This window comes from Solanum lycopersicum, chromosome 4 (genome assembly GCF_036512215.1).
Source record: "Solanum lycopersicum chromosome 4, SLM_r2.1".
Classification (NCBI taxonomy): Eukaryota; Viridiplantae; Streptophyta; class Magnoliopsida; order Solanales; family Solanaceae; genus Solanum; species Solanum lycopersicum.
Window position 1 is genome coordinate 60,278,968 of NC_090803.1, and position 13,680 is coordinate 60,292,647.

The 13,680-nt window shown below is 32.8% G+C and overlaps 2 protein-coding genes and 1 long non-coding RNA gene across 3 annotated transcripts; 1 reads left to right on the forward strand and 2 right to left on the reverse strand.

The window, feature by feature from the left end:
• Positions 1-2,720: 2,720 nt before the first annotated feature.
• On the reverse strand, positions 2,721-5,869 carry LOC101253586 (MDIS1-interacting receptor like kinase 2-like). The gene is made up of 2 exons (XM_004238443.5): positions 3,398-5,869; positions 2,721-3,240 (listed from the first exon to the last, which is right to left on the reverse strand). The coding sequence occupies exons 1-2, from the start codon at positions 5,778-5,780 to the stop codon at positions 2,864-2,866; spliced, it is 2,760 nt and encodes a 919-aa protein (XP_004238491.2). The 5' UTR covers positions 5,781-5,869; the 3' UTR covers positions 2,721-2,863.
• Positions 5,870-6,518: 649 nt separating this feature from the next.
• Positions 6,519-9,876, reverse strand: LOC101253893 (uncharacterized). The gene is made up of 7 exons (XM_010321806.4): positions 9,640-9,876; positions 8,690-8,770; positions 8,447-8,535; positions 8,279-8,353; positions 7,616-7,677; positions 7,044-7,205; positions 6,519-6,915 (listed from the first exon to the last, which is right to left on the reverse strand). Exons 1-7 carry the CDS (start codon positions 9,763-9,765, stop codon positions 6,809-6,811), a joined length of 702 nt encoding a protein of 233 aa, XP_010320108.1. The 5' UTR covers positions 9,766-9,876; the 3' UTR covers positions 6,519-6,808.
• A 666-nt stretch (positions 9,877-10,542) lies between these two features.
• Positions 10,543-11,404, forward strand: LOC101248967 (uncharacterized). Its single transcript, XR_182679.5, has 2 exons — positions 10,543-10,659; positions 10,961-11,404. It is a non-coding gene; the product is annotated as an uncharacterized lncRNA (long non-coding RNA).
• Positions 11,405-13,680: the final 2,276 nt, after the last annotated feature.

The following is a 13,680-nucleotide window of genomic DNA, read 5'->3' on the forward strand; positions in this document are numbered from 1 at the left end:
CCAATATGACTAATAGACACCTGATCACCAGTAGGTAGATTAACTCTCATACCACCCTGAACATCAAGATTTGTTGGCTGAGTCATTAAACCAAAGTTGTGAACCATATGATTAGAGGCACCAGTATCTATAATCCAGTTAGTATGTGAGATATCAGACATTAGAGCTGTAAAATTACCTGATGTTCCAGATACACCTGCAGTAGCTACATTGGCCATTGTATCCACTTCCTTACTCTTCCCTTTTCTCAGCATCTGCAAAATCTCATAATATTGTTCTTGAGTAAACATTGATACACCTTGTCCCAAAGAAGTATCATTAGATGACTCATTTGTTCTAGTATTAGAACTTGAAGTTGAGTCAATCATTCCAGACTCATTTCCAGTAGAAGCATTATTTGCATAAGAAGATAGTCCTCCTTTCTTCTTTGGATAACCATGAAGCTTATAACAGGTTTCTTTTGTATGACCTTTAAAATGACAAAATTCACAATAGAGTTGAGACTTTCCTGTAGTGTAGCTAGTTCTAGCATCTCCATATCCCTTATTTCTGTATCCCCTATTTTGGAAGTTAGAAACACCTCTTCCTGTTCCTGAGGAAGTTGTATTATTGTTATAGTATCCACCATTCCCTGAACTAGAAGAACTAAGAGGCATTCTATTACTCATCAATGCTGTTTCAGATACAGCTTCAGCAGACGAGAATGTATTTCCTGTACCATGAACTCTTTGACTCTCAACACTAACAATCACAGCATAAGCCTGATTTACACTTGGAACTGGAATCTGCATAAGAACTTGGCTTCTTGCATGAGCATAAGACTCATTAAGTCCCATCAGAAATTGCCACAGCTTTTGAAATTGCAAATGCTCTATGTATTGTTTAGACTCAGGACAAGCACATGAAGGACAGGGAATCAAAGTTTCAGCCTCATCCCACAACTCTCTTAGTCTCGAAAAATATATTGACACAGAAGAAGTTCCTTGTGACATAGTGACCAATTCCTTGTGTAGATAAAAGGCCCTAGATGCATTTACTTTATCAAATCTTTCACGTAGATCTTCCCACACTGAATGAGCATCAGATCCATAGATTACAGTACTAATCAGACTTTTAGACACTGTATTCATAATCCATCCAAGAAAAATTGCATTGCATCTATCCCATACATCATGTAAGCATTCAGAATACATTTCCTTTTTACATGTTCCAAGTAGAAATCCTAACTTGTTTTTTCCAAGTAACACAAGTTTTAAAGATTTACTCCACAGAGAATAGTTTTCAGAACCCACTAATTGAATTGAAATTAGAACAGAACCTTGAGTATCTGAAGGATGTATAAAGAGAGGGTGATTGTGATCGATTTTGGCTGAGTTCGTAACTGTTTGTTGTTGAACTTCACTCGAAGCTCCATCTCCAGTTGAAGGCATGATTGATCGAGTTTAACAGCTCCCAATTTCTTGATTTAGACAGACAATTGATCTTCAATTCAAGATTCTTTAGACTCTTGTCTTCAGATTATGAAGAGCTTAACAGAGAGTTTCAAATTCTCCTGTGCTCTGATACCATGTGAAGAAAAGCTCTATCAATGAGCTTTAAGAAGATGAAGAAGACGAGAGAAGAGATGAGAGAATGATGAAGAAGAAGCTTTGTATATTTCTGTGTGTATCTGTACATATGAGCCCTCTTACTTATATATACAATTACATTTATGTATTAAAGAAACTACCTTAACTAACCTGTATTTAACCAACTAATTAATTACCTACCTAACTAACTAACTAACTGAAACATTAAAAGAATACATGTTTAGTTTATAAGCTATCTTAACACACGTGGATATCAAATTGTTTTCCATTTCAAGAACATTGTTGAGAGTCACAATCATACCTTCACTAAGTAGATCATGAATAATGACTTGTAGTTCAGAAATTTCTTCAATCAAACATCCTCAATCTTGTATTTTTTGTCAAAAATGTTTCACAACTCTATACTAAGTAGGGGTGGACCCACCTTGGTCAAGGGGGTGTCAAGTGTTTGAAAATTACGGTCAAATTTTGGGTTAATAAATATAGGGAAAATTGTATAAAATAGCAAACTAATAACCTAAATTAAATGGAATAGCTAGGGTTTGATTTAATTGTGCTCCATAGCAAACGTTGGCAAAAATTTGCCAGGTGTCTCTCTCCCAGAAGTCTCGCTCGCCACTCTCCCATTCTCGCCTCTCTCGCTTTATACACAGAAGTGTATAATTTCTGTTTCTGTTTTGTATAAAGCGAGAGAAAATTGTATATACACATGCAAAAATGTATATCTTCGTGTTATACACTTGATTATATAATTTACAAACATTTTACTTCAAATATTGCAGAGAAAAATGCCAAAGAATTATACAATTGTGAATTATACAATTGCAGTGAAATACAATTTTTTCTAGCTTTATACAACAGAAGTGTATATATTGTGTTTCTGTTTTTGTATAAAGCGAGAAAAACATATATCTTCTTGCTATACACTTATAATTATGCAATATACATACATTTTAATTCGATTCAACTGTATGCAAAGCTAATTATACAATTACAGCAAAATAGGCCAGCGAATTATACACTTTTATATGTATAGCGAATTATACAGTTTTTATGTTTGCTATGGAGCGCAATTATGCAAGGTTTGCTATATTATACAAATATGATTTTTTTGTTTGCTATATGTGAAAATTGCCCATAAATATACATATAAGCATTGACACCTCTTGATACAAGTAAAAAGTTTAGTCTAGTGGTTAAGAAGTTGCAAAAACTTCTTTAAGATCCGCCAACTAACAAATACAATGATGTAAAGGTATGCAAAAAAATAATAATCAACATGTTAGTAGTGTTGATTCAAGCAACTGGCCTAATGTAACAGTGGAGAACAAGCCTTTTGAAGGCCAATTTTCTTTTGATAAAGATGCACAAACTTGCTTCATACTTGGCCGAGCTAGAGGACTCTGATGGAGACACGCGAATGCTAGTTTTGTGATCTTCATTAATTCCTCTGCTTCTTGTTTTCCAGGAGCTAGTGTCCGTTTGTCAATCAATTCCTTTAACAGCGTTCCATTCGCTCCTGATGCTGGTGAAGATGATAATGTAGCATGAATAATATCACCTGGATGATGACCTATAATAAGTTCTAGTGATAGAATCCCGAAGCTGTAAACATCACTCTTCTCATTTACCTTCATTGTGTAAGCAAGCTCTACAAACAAAATAGAAAATTGTGAGAAAGAGTGAAAGATTTTGAAGTAATGAATATATTCCGAGTTCAAATATACTCCATGTGTTTCAATTTAATTGTCTGATTTTGACTTAACACGAAGTTTAAGAAAGTAAAGAAGACTTTTGTATAGAAATACCTGGAGCTACATAGCCAAGAGTTCCAGCAAACGATGTCCAATTGGTGGAGTTAGGCCTTAAGAGTTTAGCAGTACCAAAATCAGAAACATGGGGATTGCCTTCATCATCTAAGAGAACATTGTTGCTTGATATATCCCTATGAACTATAGGAGGTGAACACGCATGATGCAAGTAACACAACGCGTTTGCTACCCCCTTGACAATATCAACCCTCTTGAGCCAATCTAAATCTCTTGCTTTACCCTCGTTGCTTAGGTTTTGTGACAGGTTTCCTCCTTCCAACAGCTCATAAACCAAGAACGAATGGCGCGCGTGTGAACAAAATCCATAAAGCTTCACAATGTTCCGATGGCGGATATTTACTAGAGCTTGTATCTCTGTTGAAAAGCTTTTGATCAAGTTGTCATCAGATTCTTCATCTTCTAAAGCATGAACTTTTTTCACTGCAACAACTTGACCACATGGTAACTCAACCTTATAGACACTTCCATGTCCTCCCTTCCCTATGCAATATTTGCCATCAAAGTTTTCTGTTGCTGCAATGATGTTTTCGTATGCTATTTTGCCATCAAAGTCCCTAACTGAAAAAGAATTGCTTGATGGTTCTCTTGGCTGAATACTTCTATTTCTTTTCCTTTTCGTTCGAAAAAGTATACAAGTAATCACAAGTAAAAGCAAGGCAACCACAATTAGAGACAGAGTTAAGGTCAGTATAAGCTTTCTACTTGTTCTCTCTTTTCTCCTCAATGAAGAGCAAGGTCTCATACCAGTATGATTATTGCTGCATAAATCCTTGTTATCTCTTAATTCTTCACGCGATGCATTTTGAAATGCCACGATCTTGGGAAGGGGACCAACTAATTGATTGCAAGATATATCGATTGACCTCAAACTAACGCGTTCATTGAAACTAGGCGGGATTGAACCAGACAAGTTATTACGCGAAAGATTCATTCTTTCCAAACTTCTCAAACTCCCTATGTGCCACGGTATCTCACCACTGAGCATGTTATAACTGAGATCAAGATACGCTAGAGAGTGCAAATTTCCTAAATTAGAAGGAATAGTTGTATTCAGCATGTTCTTGCTTAAGTTCAAGTACCAAAGCTGCCTACAATCTCCTATTTCTGCTGGAATCGTTCCACTCATATTATTCGCGCCCAAGTCAAGTCTTGTAAGTTTAGACAACTTCCCCACTTCTACAGGTGTTTCTCCTGAAATTCTATTCTCATGTAAATCGAGTTCCAGCAAGAGAGTTAGCCTCCCTAAACTTTTAGGAATTTCGCCGGTCAAGTGATTTGAAGAGAGATCAAGCATTCTTAGTTTGATCAAATTTCCTATCTCAACTGGTATGGCACCAACCAAGTTGTTATTGGAGATCTTCAAACTTGTTAGATTATGAGAAAAGCCCCATTGTGACGATAACTCGCCATATAGTTTATTATGACTCAAATCCATGTACACTAGACTTGGATAGACACCAAAAGCTTCTGATATATTGCTAGACAATTGGTTACCATCAAGCCTAACTCTTGATAGTGTAGAGCAATTTTTCAAGGTTCGAGGGACACGACCAATAAACTTATTGTCATATGCTATGAATTTAGCAAGTGATCCACCAAAGCACACATTTTGTGGCAAATGACCAGAAAAATTGTTCTCTGCTACTTGAAAAGTTTGCAAATGTGTAAGATTTTCAAACTCTTTTGGAAGTGATCCATTGAGTTTATTTCTAAGCAAACACAAATGCACAAGGGATTTTAAGTTACCAAAACTTGAAGGAACAGGGCCATAGAGTTCATTAACAGATAAAAACAACAACTCAAGTTTAATTAAGTTACCAATAGATGAAGGGATAAAGCCAATAAAACGATTTATCGACAAGTCTAAGTGTTTGAGATTCTTCAGTAGCCCTATTTCATGTGGAATCACTCCATCAAACTGATTGTAACTCAAATAGAGGAAACTTAATCTTGAAAGATTGAACATGTTTTTTGGAAGTGTACCATGGATTGAGTTATTAGTAAAATTAATCAATTGAAGATGAGGAAAAGAAGTGAAATTTAGATGGTGAAGATTACCTCTAATCCCATAATTTGCAAGATTCATTTGATTAACTCTTCCAATATTATCACAAGAAATGCCACACCAATTATGACAAGGATTAGTACTATTGCTAGTAATTAACCAAGAGGAAAGGAGTGTTTGGCTTGTATTTTCAAGACTTGTTTTCCATTGTAAAAGAGAAAATGCTTCAAGTGAAATTGAATGTCTTTCAGAAGCATTTAGATAAGATTTAGCAAGAACATGTTCATCAAAACAAAAAGTTATAAAGATCAAAAAATGAGTAATGAAAATTGTGTTGGATAATGAGGATCTCATTTTTTTTTTCTTGAAAAAAAACAAATATCAAAAGGCCTAATTTTTTTTATTTTCTTTTCTAGCTTTGTGGGAATGCTGGACAGTGGACATAATGATTTATGGACTGGTATTTATAAAAGAAAAAAAAAAAAAAACTCATGTTTCCAAGTGTGGAAACCAAGCCAATATTAACAGCTCTTGTTTAGTACTACTAGTATTCTATATTTGCTTTTCATTTGGAGTAATTTAAATATAAATAACTTATTTCTTAATAGTTATCGCTAGAATATAGAATATGTAACTTATTTCTTAATAGCTATTGCTAGATTTGGATTTCTTCTTTAATTTAATCCTCATGGAAAGTAAATTATAGAAAAAAAAGCTTCAAGTCAACTTAAATTTTTTTTTAATCAGTAGAGTTGAAAAAGTGAAGTTCTTTTAGCCATATAGTAGCATGTAAAAGCTTAATTAATAAAAGAAAAAAGTGGTGTTACTTTTTCCTCCAACAGTTTAATTTTTGCCGACCTCGTGGTTTATGCAGCACAACAACTAAGACTAACATAACATATACTTTATTTTCTTGGAGGTGATAATGTAAAATAATTTTGAGTAGCAAAAAAACATTTTAACTAGGAAGAAATTGAATAAAGCTAAAGAAAAAAACAAAATGTATAATAGCTTATCTCTTATCACTACTTCACGAGGCATTTTAATAACAAAAAATGATATTGCTAGAAATTAATATAAATGATAGGCTCATTAAATTAAATTTCCTAACTATATATTTTCAATTTGTAAATCGACATACAAAGATAGATCAAATCCATAAGGAGAAGTAGGGGTGTCAAAATCAACTCACTGGAAAAAAAATACATGACTCGCTTAACCTGTTCATTTATTAGCTTAGATCATTTTGATCTTTTGCACGATCACAAGTCATATCTTACCCTAAGAGAATGAGAGGAGTATTGGGCTTGAGTTTCTGTTAGATTTTGAAGAACACAAGCATGGACACATTGCAAAAACAACAAGTGAATTGTCCTAAACATTCAAACATAAGCAACTGATGCTCGAACAGTATCATTTGATTTAGTACCCTGAGCACGACCTCTACCTCGTCCCTGTACTTGTCCTTGTCCTTGGCCTTGGCCCCGACCTGCAAGAGATCCGATCTCATGTCAAAAGATAAGACGTTGGTGTCATATATATAGCAGAACCAATATGTTTTACACGAAAAGTTAGTAGTATACTATGTATCTTAGATGAAAAAGGATTGTAGCATACCCTGGCCTTGAATGGGCATTGAACCAGCTACTCCACCATAGTTGTTACCACGTCCACGATTACCACGGCCTCTTCCTCCAGTTCGGCCTCTACCATTATATCCACGTCCTCCTTTCCATCCGCCCTCTCCACCATTTCCAGGCACACCATCATTAAAACGCCCTGTACACAGTAAACCAAGATGTGTTGGAAAAGAAGCAGACAAAAAAAGGAAGTCGATGCATTAAGCTCCCACTATGTGCATAGTCCAGGGAAAGGTGAGACCACAAGGGTCTATTGTACGCAGCCTTACCCTGCATTTTTTCAAGAGGCTATTTTCACAGCTCAAACGTAACCTGTGACCTCATATCACAAGGCAACAACTGTACGAGTTACTCTAAGGCGCTCCCAGGAAGAGGAGGAAATTCATAACATAATCACAAAATAAGTGGCTACATATAGATAGAAAAAAATAGCCAAAATAAACATTATGTTCAAGCCTCACGAGTCACGAGTCACCACCTTCTTCATGAGAAAATTCAAGAACTTTAAAACGACAACGAAAAGAGAATCATGGCCAATGTATGGTGTACCTCCTCCATAATCATATTCGGTCAGTGGTCTGACTTGATCTGCTGGAATAGGTGGCTGATACCTGCAGATTTCAACTGCTTATGAGAAAATTTATGTGTCTTGAAACCAAAACCTGAAAGAAAGGGGCATAACAAGAAATGCGAGCACAAAGACATAGTTACACCATCTGCAACTTCATGGTATATCCATAGTTGCTACACATACCAACCGGGATGTTGAGAAATGGATTTAGATCATATACACCAAACAAAAAAATGCAAAGCATTTTCACATCGACGTATTTTAAGCTTTTGTAGTATGTGATTTGCCTTTTTTGGATAATCAGATATATAGTGTAAAATTAGTATATCCCAAATGTTAAAAAAGAAACAGTAATAGTATCTTACACAGATTAGTCAATATTATTAACACATACTAGTTCTTATCCAAAGAACGATTAGAAGTACCGTTAGAGGTATTGATTTGAACTATTAAACCAGATGGCCAACTCTGATATTAATCATCATAAGTAATAATGCCAATTTTACCATAGTCCAGATTCTACTAGTATGGTATTGAGGCATAGTTGATTGACTGATACATCGCACATTTACTAATGACCAATTGAAGAAAAGGAAGAGCACGAAATGCAGCGTTGATATACTATAATCATGATTACTAACCCGGCTGATGAGGTATCTAACTCCTCCTTTGAAAGGATAATTGTTATGACTGACACATGACGAGTAGTCTCGAGCCTGAATTTGTTAATAAATAAAGAAAGTTATTGAGCAAACATCCCAGACCAGAAAAAAGAAATACTTGATGGACTAAATTTAGCTGCATCTTACGGAAGAAGTCCTTCTTCTAAAGGTTCCCACGTATCAGTGATATCAGTTGAACCAATCGATGTGATCTGATGAAGGCCAACGATCTTCCTCTGATGCATAAAGATTACATAGTTACATGCTTTATCGTGTTATTGGAAACAGAAACTAGATACTACATTTTATTGAAAAACATATTTTTCAAAGAAAATTTAGTAAGTGGACATAAATCACATAGACATGCTACAATTAATCTGCTGCACACACCTTTATTAGTTCTGCTATCATTACTGTTTTGCTAATTGCTCTACCCATAGACTTAAGAGCAATTTCTTTAGATCCTTTCTCCTGCAAAACAACAAAATTGTCAAGACGCTAAACTCGCAGAAACATGAAAGCTTAAATCCATCACTTCCTATCGACTCAATGGGATCGAATATATGAGTTTACTCACAAACAGAGGGCATATAGCAAGCAAATTGTTGCATTGTAGTGTTACTCAAACTAAGGTGCAATATCATCAGTATTAAGATCCATTGATATTAATCTGATTCAGTTGGAATGCTTATTATTTCACAATTACACAAACAAACTACTCCTTTCGTCCCAATTTTGTGTCCTACTATACTTTTTAAGTCTGTCCCCAAAGAAAATGTCAATATCCCTTATTTAGTCTACATACGCCAGTGCCGGAACCAGAAATTTTAATGAGAGGGTTCAAAATCTAAGAAGTAAAAGGAGGGGATTCGACATCTATTATACATACCTAAAAAGTAATTTTAACCATGCATAAATAGGGAGTTCGGATGACCCCGGCCCCCCCGATTATATGTTGCCTCCGCCCCTGGCATACGCACTACCCTCCCAAACCCATGTGTGAAATTACAGTGAGTATGTTGTTGTTGAAAACTGTATAACTTCTTATGTCACTCTTTAACTAGATTATTCATAGCCATACAAATCTTTATGACTTCTGATTTACGTCACTTGTTTATAAAGGATTTCGTTCTTTCTTAAATTTCGTACATGATCAAATATAAACTGAGACATATTGAGTATCAAACACATAACACAATCATGGCTAGGGCACTTCTAACAAGCAAAACAATTTATTGTAGAAATTTTTACGATTAAACATGCAAACTAGAAATCATGTGGTGTAAAACTTTTACAAAAATACGCAAATTAGTAGAATGAAAAAAAGATAAACGAGGGACCTGAAGAAGAAGATTAGTAGCATAAGTAATGTAATTCCTTAATCTTCCTTGGGTTGTTATTCTAATCTCATTCTCCTTAATAGGATTATCAATTATTGGCTTCTGCACTTTCTCATACCTATCCATAACTTTTTTAAAAACAATTTTTTTCCTTCTATCAATTCCCAAATAATGAAATTTTTTTTAGCACTTGTAATTAAAAATCAAATGTTACAGTAATGTTAGTTCTTTTGATAGTGTTAACTCTTTTACTTTTTTTTTCTTTTGGTCAAAACAGTATCCAAAAAATTACGGTTAATTTGTGGCTAATATAACCGCCTTAATTTTCTGATCTCAGTTTATGACTCTTGATTCATGAAATAACCACGTGTTTAAGATTCTTAATTGTAACCCTAAAAGGATAAAGCTACAAATCTTATTTACGATAAGTATACAAAATACCCTTAAATTGTATATATAAATTATTAATTTCATCTTTAAATTATAGGTGATTTTAAACATTAATGTTTATTTTAAATTAGGTCAACTCGTTGATTAAATTGGAATCAGTGGAAGCACATGGACTTTACTCTTTCAAATTTACTGCAATGAGATGCAACAATTTCTTTATTATTGCCAACACATATAACAACAAATAAAATATTAAGTATTTATTGTAGTGACATTATTTCCAAGTCATAATAATGTTATATTCATTAATTATAAAAATTATAGTGCAAGTCTCTTCGAATTTTTGATTATTTTCATTATCTTAGATGACAAGTCAACCTAGGCAAGGCTTAAAAAATAAAGCAAGTTGCTAGTAATTATTAAAAAATAAAGCAAGTTGCTAGTAATTATTAAAAAATAAAAGAAATAATCAATCAAAGAGGTCTATAAATTATGACTTTTGAGAAGCAATGCAATATATTCAGTACACCATAATTAATTAACTTCATAAATTAAAGCTTCTCCAAGTAATGGCATCATTTAAATTTGGTTTGATCTTCACTGCACTTCTTCTCGTCATGGCAACCACTAGTTAGTTCTTCAATCTCTCTCTATAATAATAGGTTGTAGTCTTACATTATATATTATATATGATTCTCATCAACATGTATGTATATATATATATATATATCATATGATTGTGTAGAAACTTTTGTACATATCAGTATGTACGTACATGTTTAATTTCTTTGTATATGCATGTGGATCGAACGTGTTTTTACTTTAATTTTCATGTTATATATATATATATATATATATATATATATATATATATATATATATATATATATATGATGTTGATCTTGTAATTCTGATTATGGACTTGTTTCAGTGGATGTGATGTGGTTCTCGAAGACCAAAGTTATGGCTGCAAGAAATGTCGATCTTCATGTATTATCAAGGAGACTACTTCCACAACTTAACGATATAATTACATGTGGGACTCTGTGTGGTCCTCATAGTCCTACTGATTACGATTGCAGTGATTGTTGGTATTGTTGTGACTGCAGACAAGAAGCTTGGGATCTTAACATTTTTCGTTGTGGGTACCCAGAGTAGCAAGACAAGAACCTTTGTTTTTCTCCTACAATAACAAATGAATACTACTACTTTTCTTTTCAATTTACTTGTCAAGAATAACAAACTCAAACTTCTAACACTTTGGTTAGGTGGGTTGTCGTGTATTCTTTTCTAGTGTATCGTATTGTATTGTATAGTTTAGTGTTATGTTGTATCGTATTGTATTTTTTTAATGAATATTTTTTCTGTCCCACAATAGTTATTCAGTGTCCATTATATTATTTTGGGATATCCAATACATTTTTTAAAATTAAAAAATAATTTACCAATTTTGTTTATTTTATCATTGTTATTTAATATATTATTTGTCATCTAACACATTTCTCAAGCATTAAATTTAATAAAGTTAAAGAATAATATAGTAATATTACCTTTATTATTTTTTATTTGTTAAAGGATGTGCCAAGTTAATAGTAGTCAATCTTGTTGGACAGAGAGAGTACAATATTTGTACGCACATTTTCGCATATAGTTACTCAAAAATAACTTAATTATGTTTCATATATATATATATATATATATATATATATATATATATATATTGCTAATTACGATTTGTAGCTACATGTTATAGGATAGAGAGAGGCGAGCAAGATTAGGAGATGGGAGAGAGAGGGCATAGAATGGAGAGAGACGAATTGTGTATATATATATATATGTCGAATAGTATATGTATATTTGTCAAATAATAGTATTTATGTAACTGGTATACATACGTATTTGTATATCTGGTTGGCAAGATTGAGAGAGGGAGAAGAGAGACAAGCGAAAAAGGGCAGAAAATGGAGAGTGACAAATTGTATATATATATTCGTCAGGTAATTATATATATAACTAATATATATATGTATTTGGAATGAGATTATGAAAGGAAAAAAAGAGGCGAACAAAATTGGATGAGATAGAGAAGAGAGGCGAGTGAAGGGCAGAAAGTGAAGAGAGAATAATTGATTTTTTATATATATATATATATATGCGAATAGCCACACTCTATATTTATAGCCACCATTTCAATGAGTGCATTTTCTTTTCCATGCGCAAAATTTGCACCTGTAAAACAACAATCTCCTCTTGTGTAATACTAATATTAGAAAATTAGACGGTTAAGTAAATTTATATTTTTTTTGTTTTATTTTATGTGGCATTATTTGATTCGGAGTAGAGTTTAAAAAATAAATTAAAACTTTGAATTGTTTACCAAATTATTCTTCATAAGTAGATTCATTTTCTCTCTCCTCATAAATGTATTAGAATACCTAAGTGGGACCAACAAGGATAAAAGAGAAATTGTACCTTTAAATACTTACCATATGACGAAATGTGACATTATTTTTGGGACTGACCAAAAAGGAAATGATGCCACATAAAATGGGACGGAGGAAGTACTATTTAATTAGTTAATATAGTTGTAGTTTGCTATAATTACCACTCGCAACTAATATTTATTATTAATTATGTGGGTTGACTTCGAGTTTGGATAATTAATCATGTTTGTATAATTCGTCACGTTTGTATAAATCGCAACTAACAATTCTTCATTTGATTTGTATTTGTATATGAAGAGTTATATTTGTATATGACAATGATTTCCTTTGGTTTTTCAGTTTTATCACCATATTCGTTCAATCTTTTTTTGTATAACTTTTAAAAGTTTGTATAAACGTGTACTTTTTAATTTTTGTATAATTTAATTTGTATAACTGTTTAAAGTTCCTATATTTATATTTGTATCAATTTGTTATTTCGAATATTATCATATTTGTATAATTTCAAATTTTGTATTACTCAATTATATAAAAATATGTGAATTATACAATCGAGATGCGAATTATATCCTTTTTTGTCCTTTCTCACTCGTCTCTCTCCTCTTTTTCAATCTCGCTCGCCTCTCTCTTCTCTTAGTTCTACTAGGCATACCAATCCAAACTGATAAAGTTAGGGCAACACATCATTTATTGATTCAATATATGTGTATATATTTTAGATGAAATATCGAAAATAAGATCCAAAGTGTGTTTAGATTTTTTTTTTTAAGTGACCTCTATTTCGTAGGTAAGAATTTTTTTTAGATAAATAGAATGGGAAGATGAAGTTTGTTGAATGATGTGAAAGACACAGCTTAGCAAGTAGATCTTACTGTTCCTACTTTCGTAACTACAAGGATAAATAAATATATATTAGTTAATTAGCCATCATAATTATGGATTTAGCTAGTAACCACTCGAGATCAATATTTGATGATAATTATGTGGCTGAAGTGTTGGGTTTGTATGATTTTGAAATCTGTAATGTAATTTCGCATAGCTTTTGTATAATATTGTAATTTTGGATAATTGTTTAAAGTTCAGATGTTTATGTTTGTATGAATTCGTTATTTCGAGTCTATATAAAAATAATTCAATCGTACAGACATACTCATCATATGCAAACTTTTCCGTAACTTATATAAACCCATAAATTATACAACGAAGC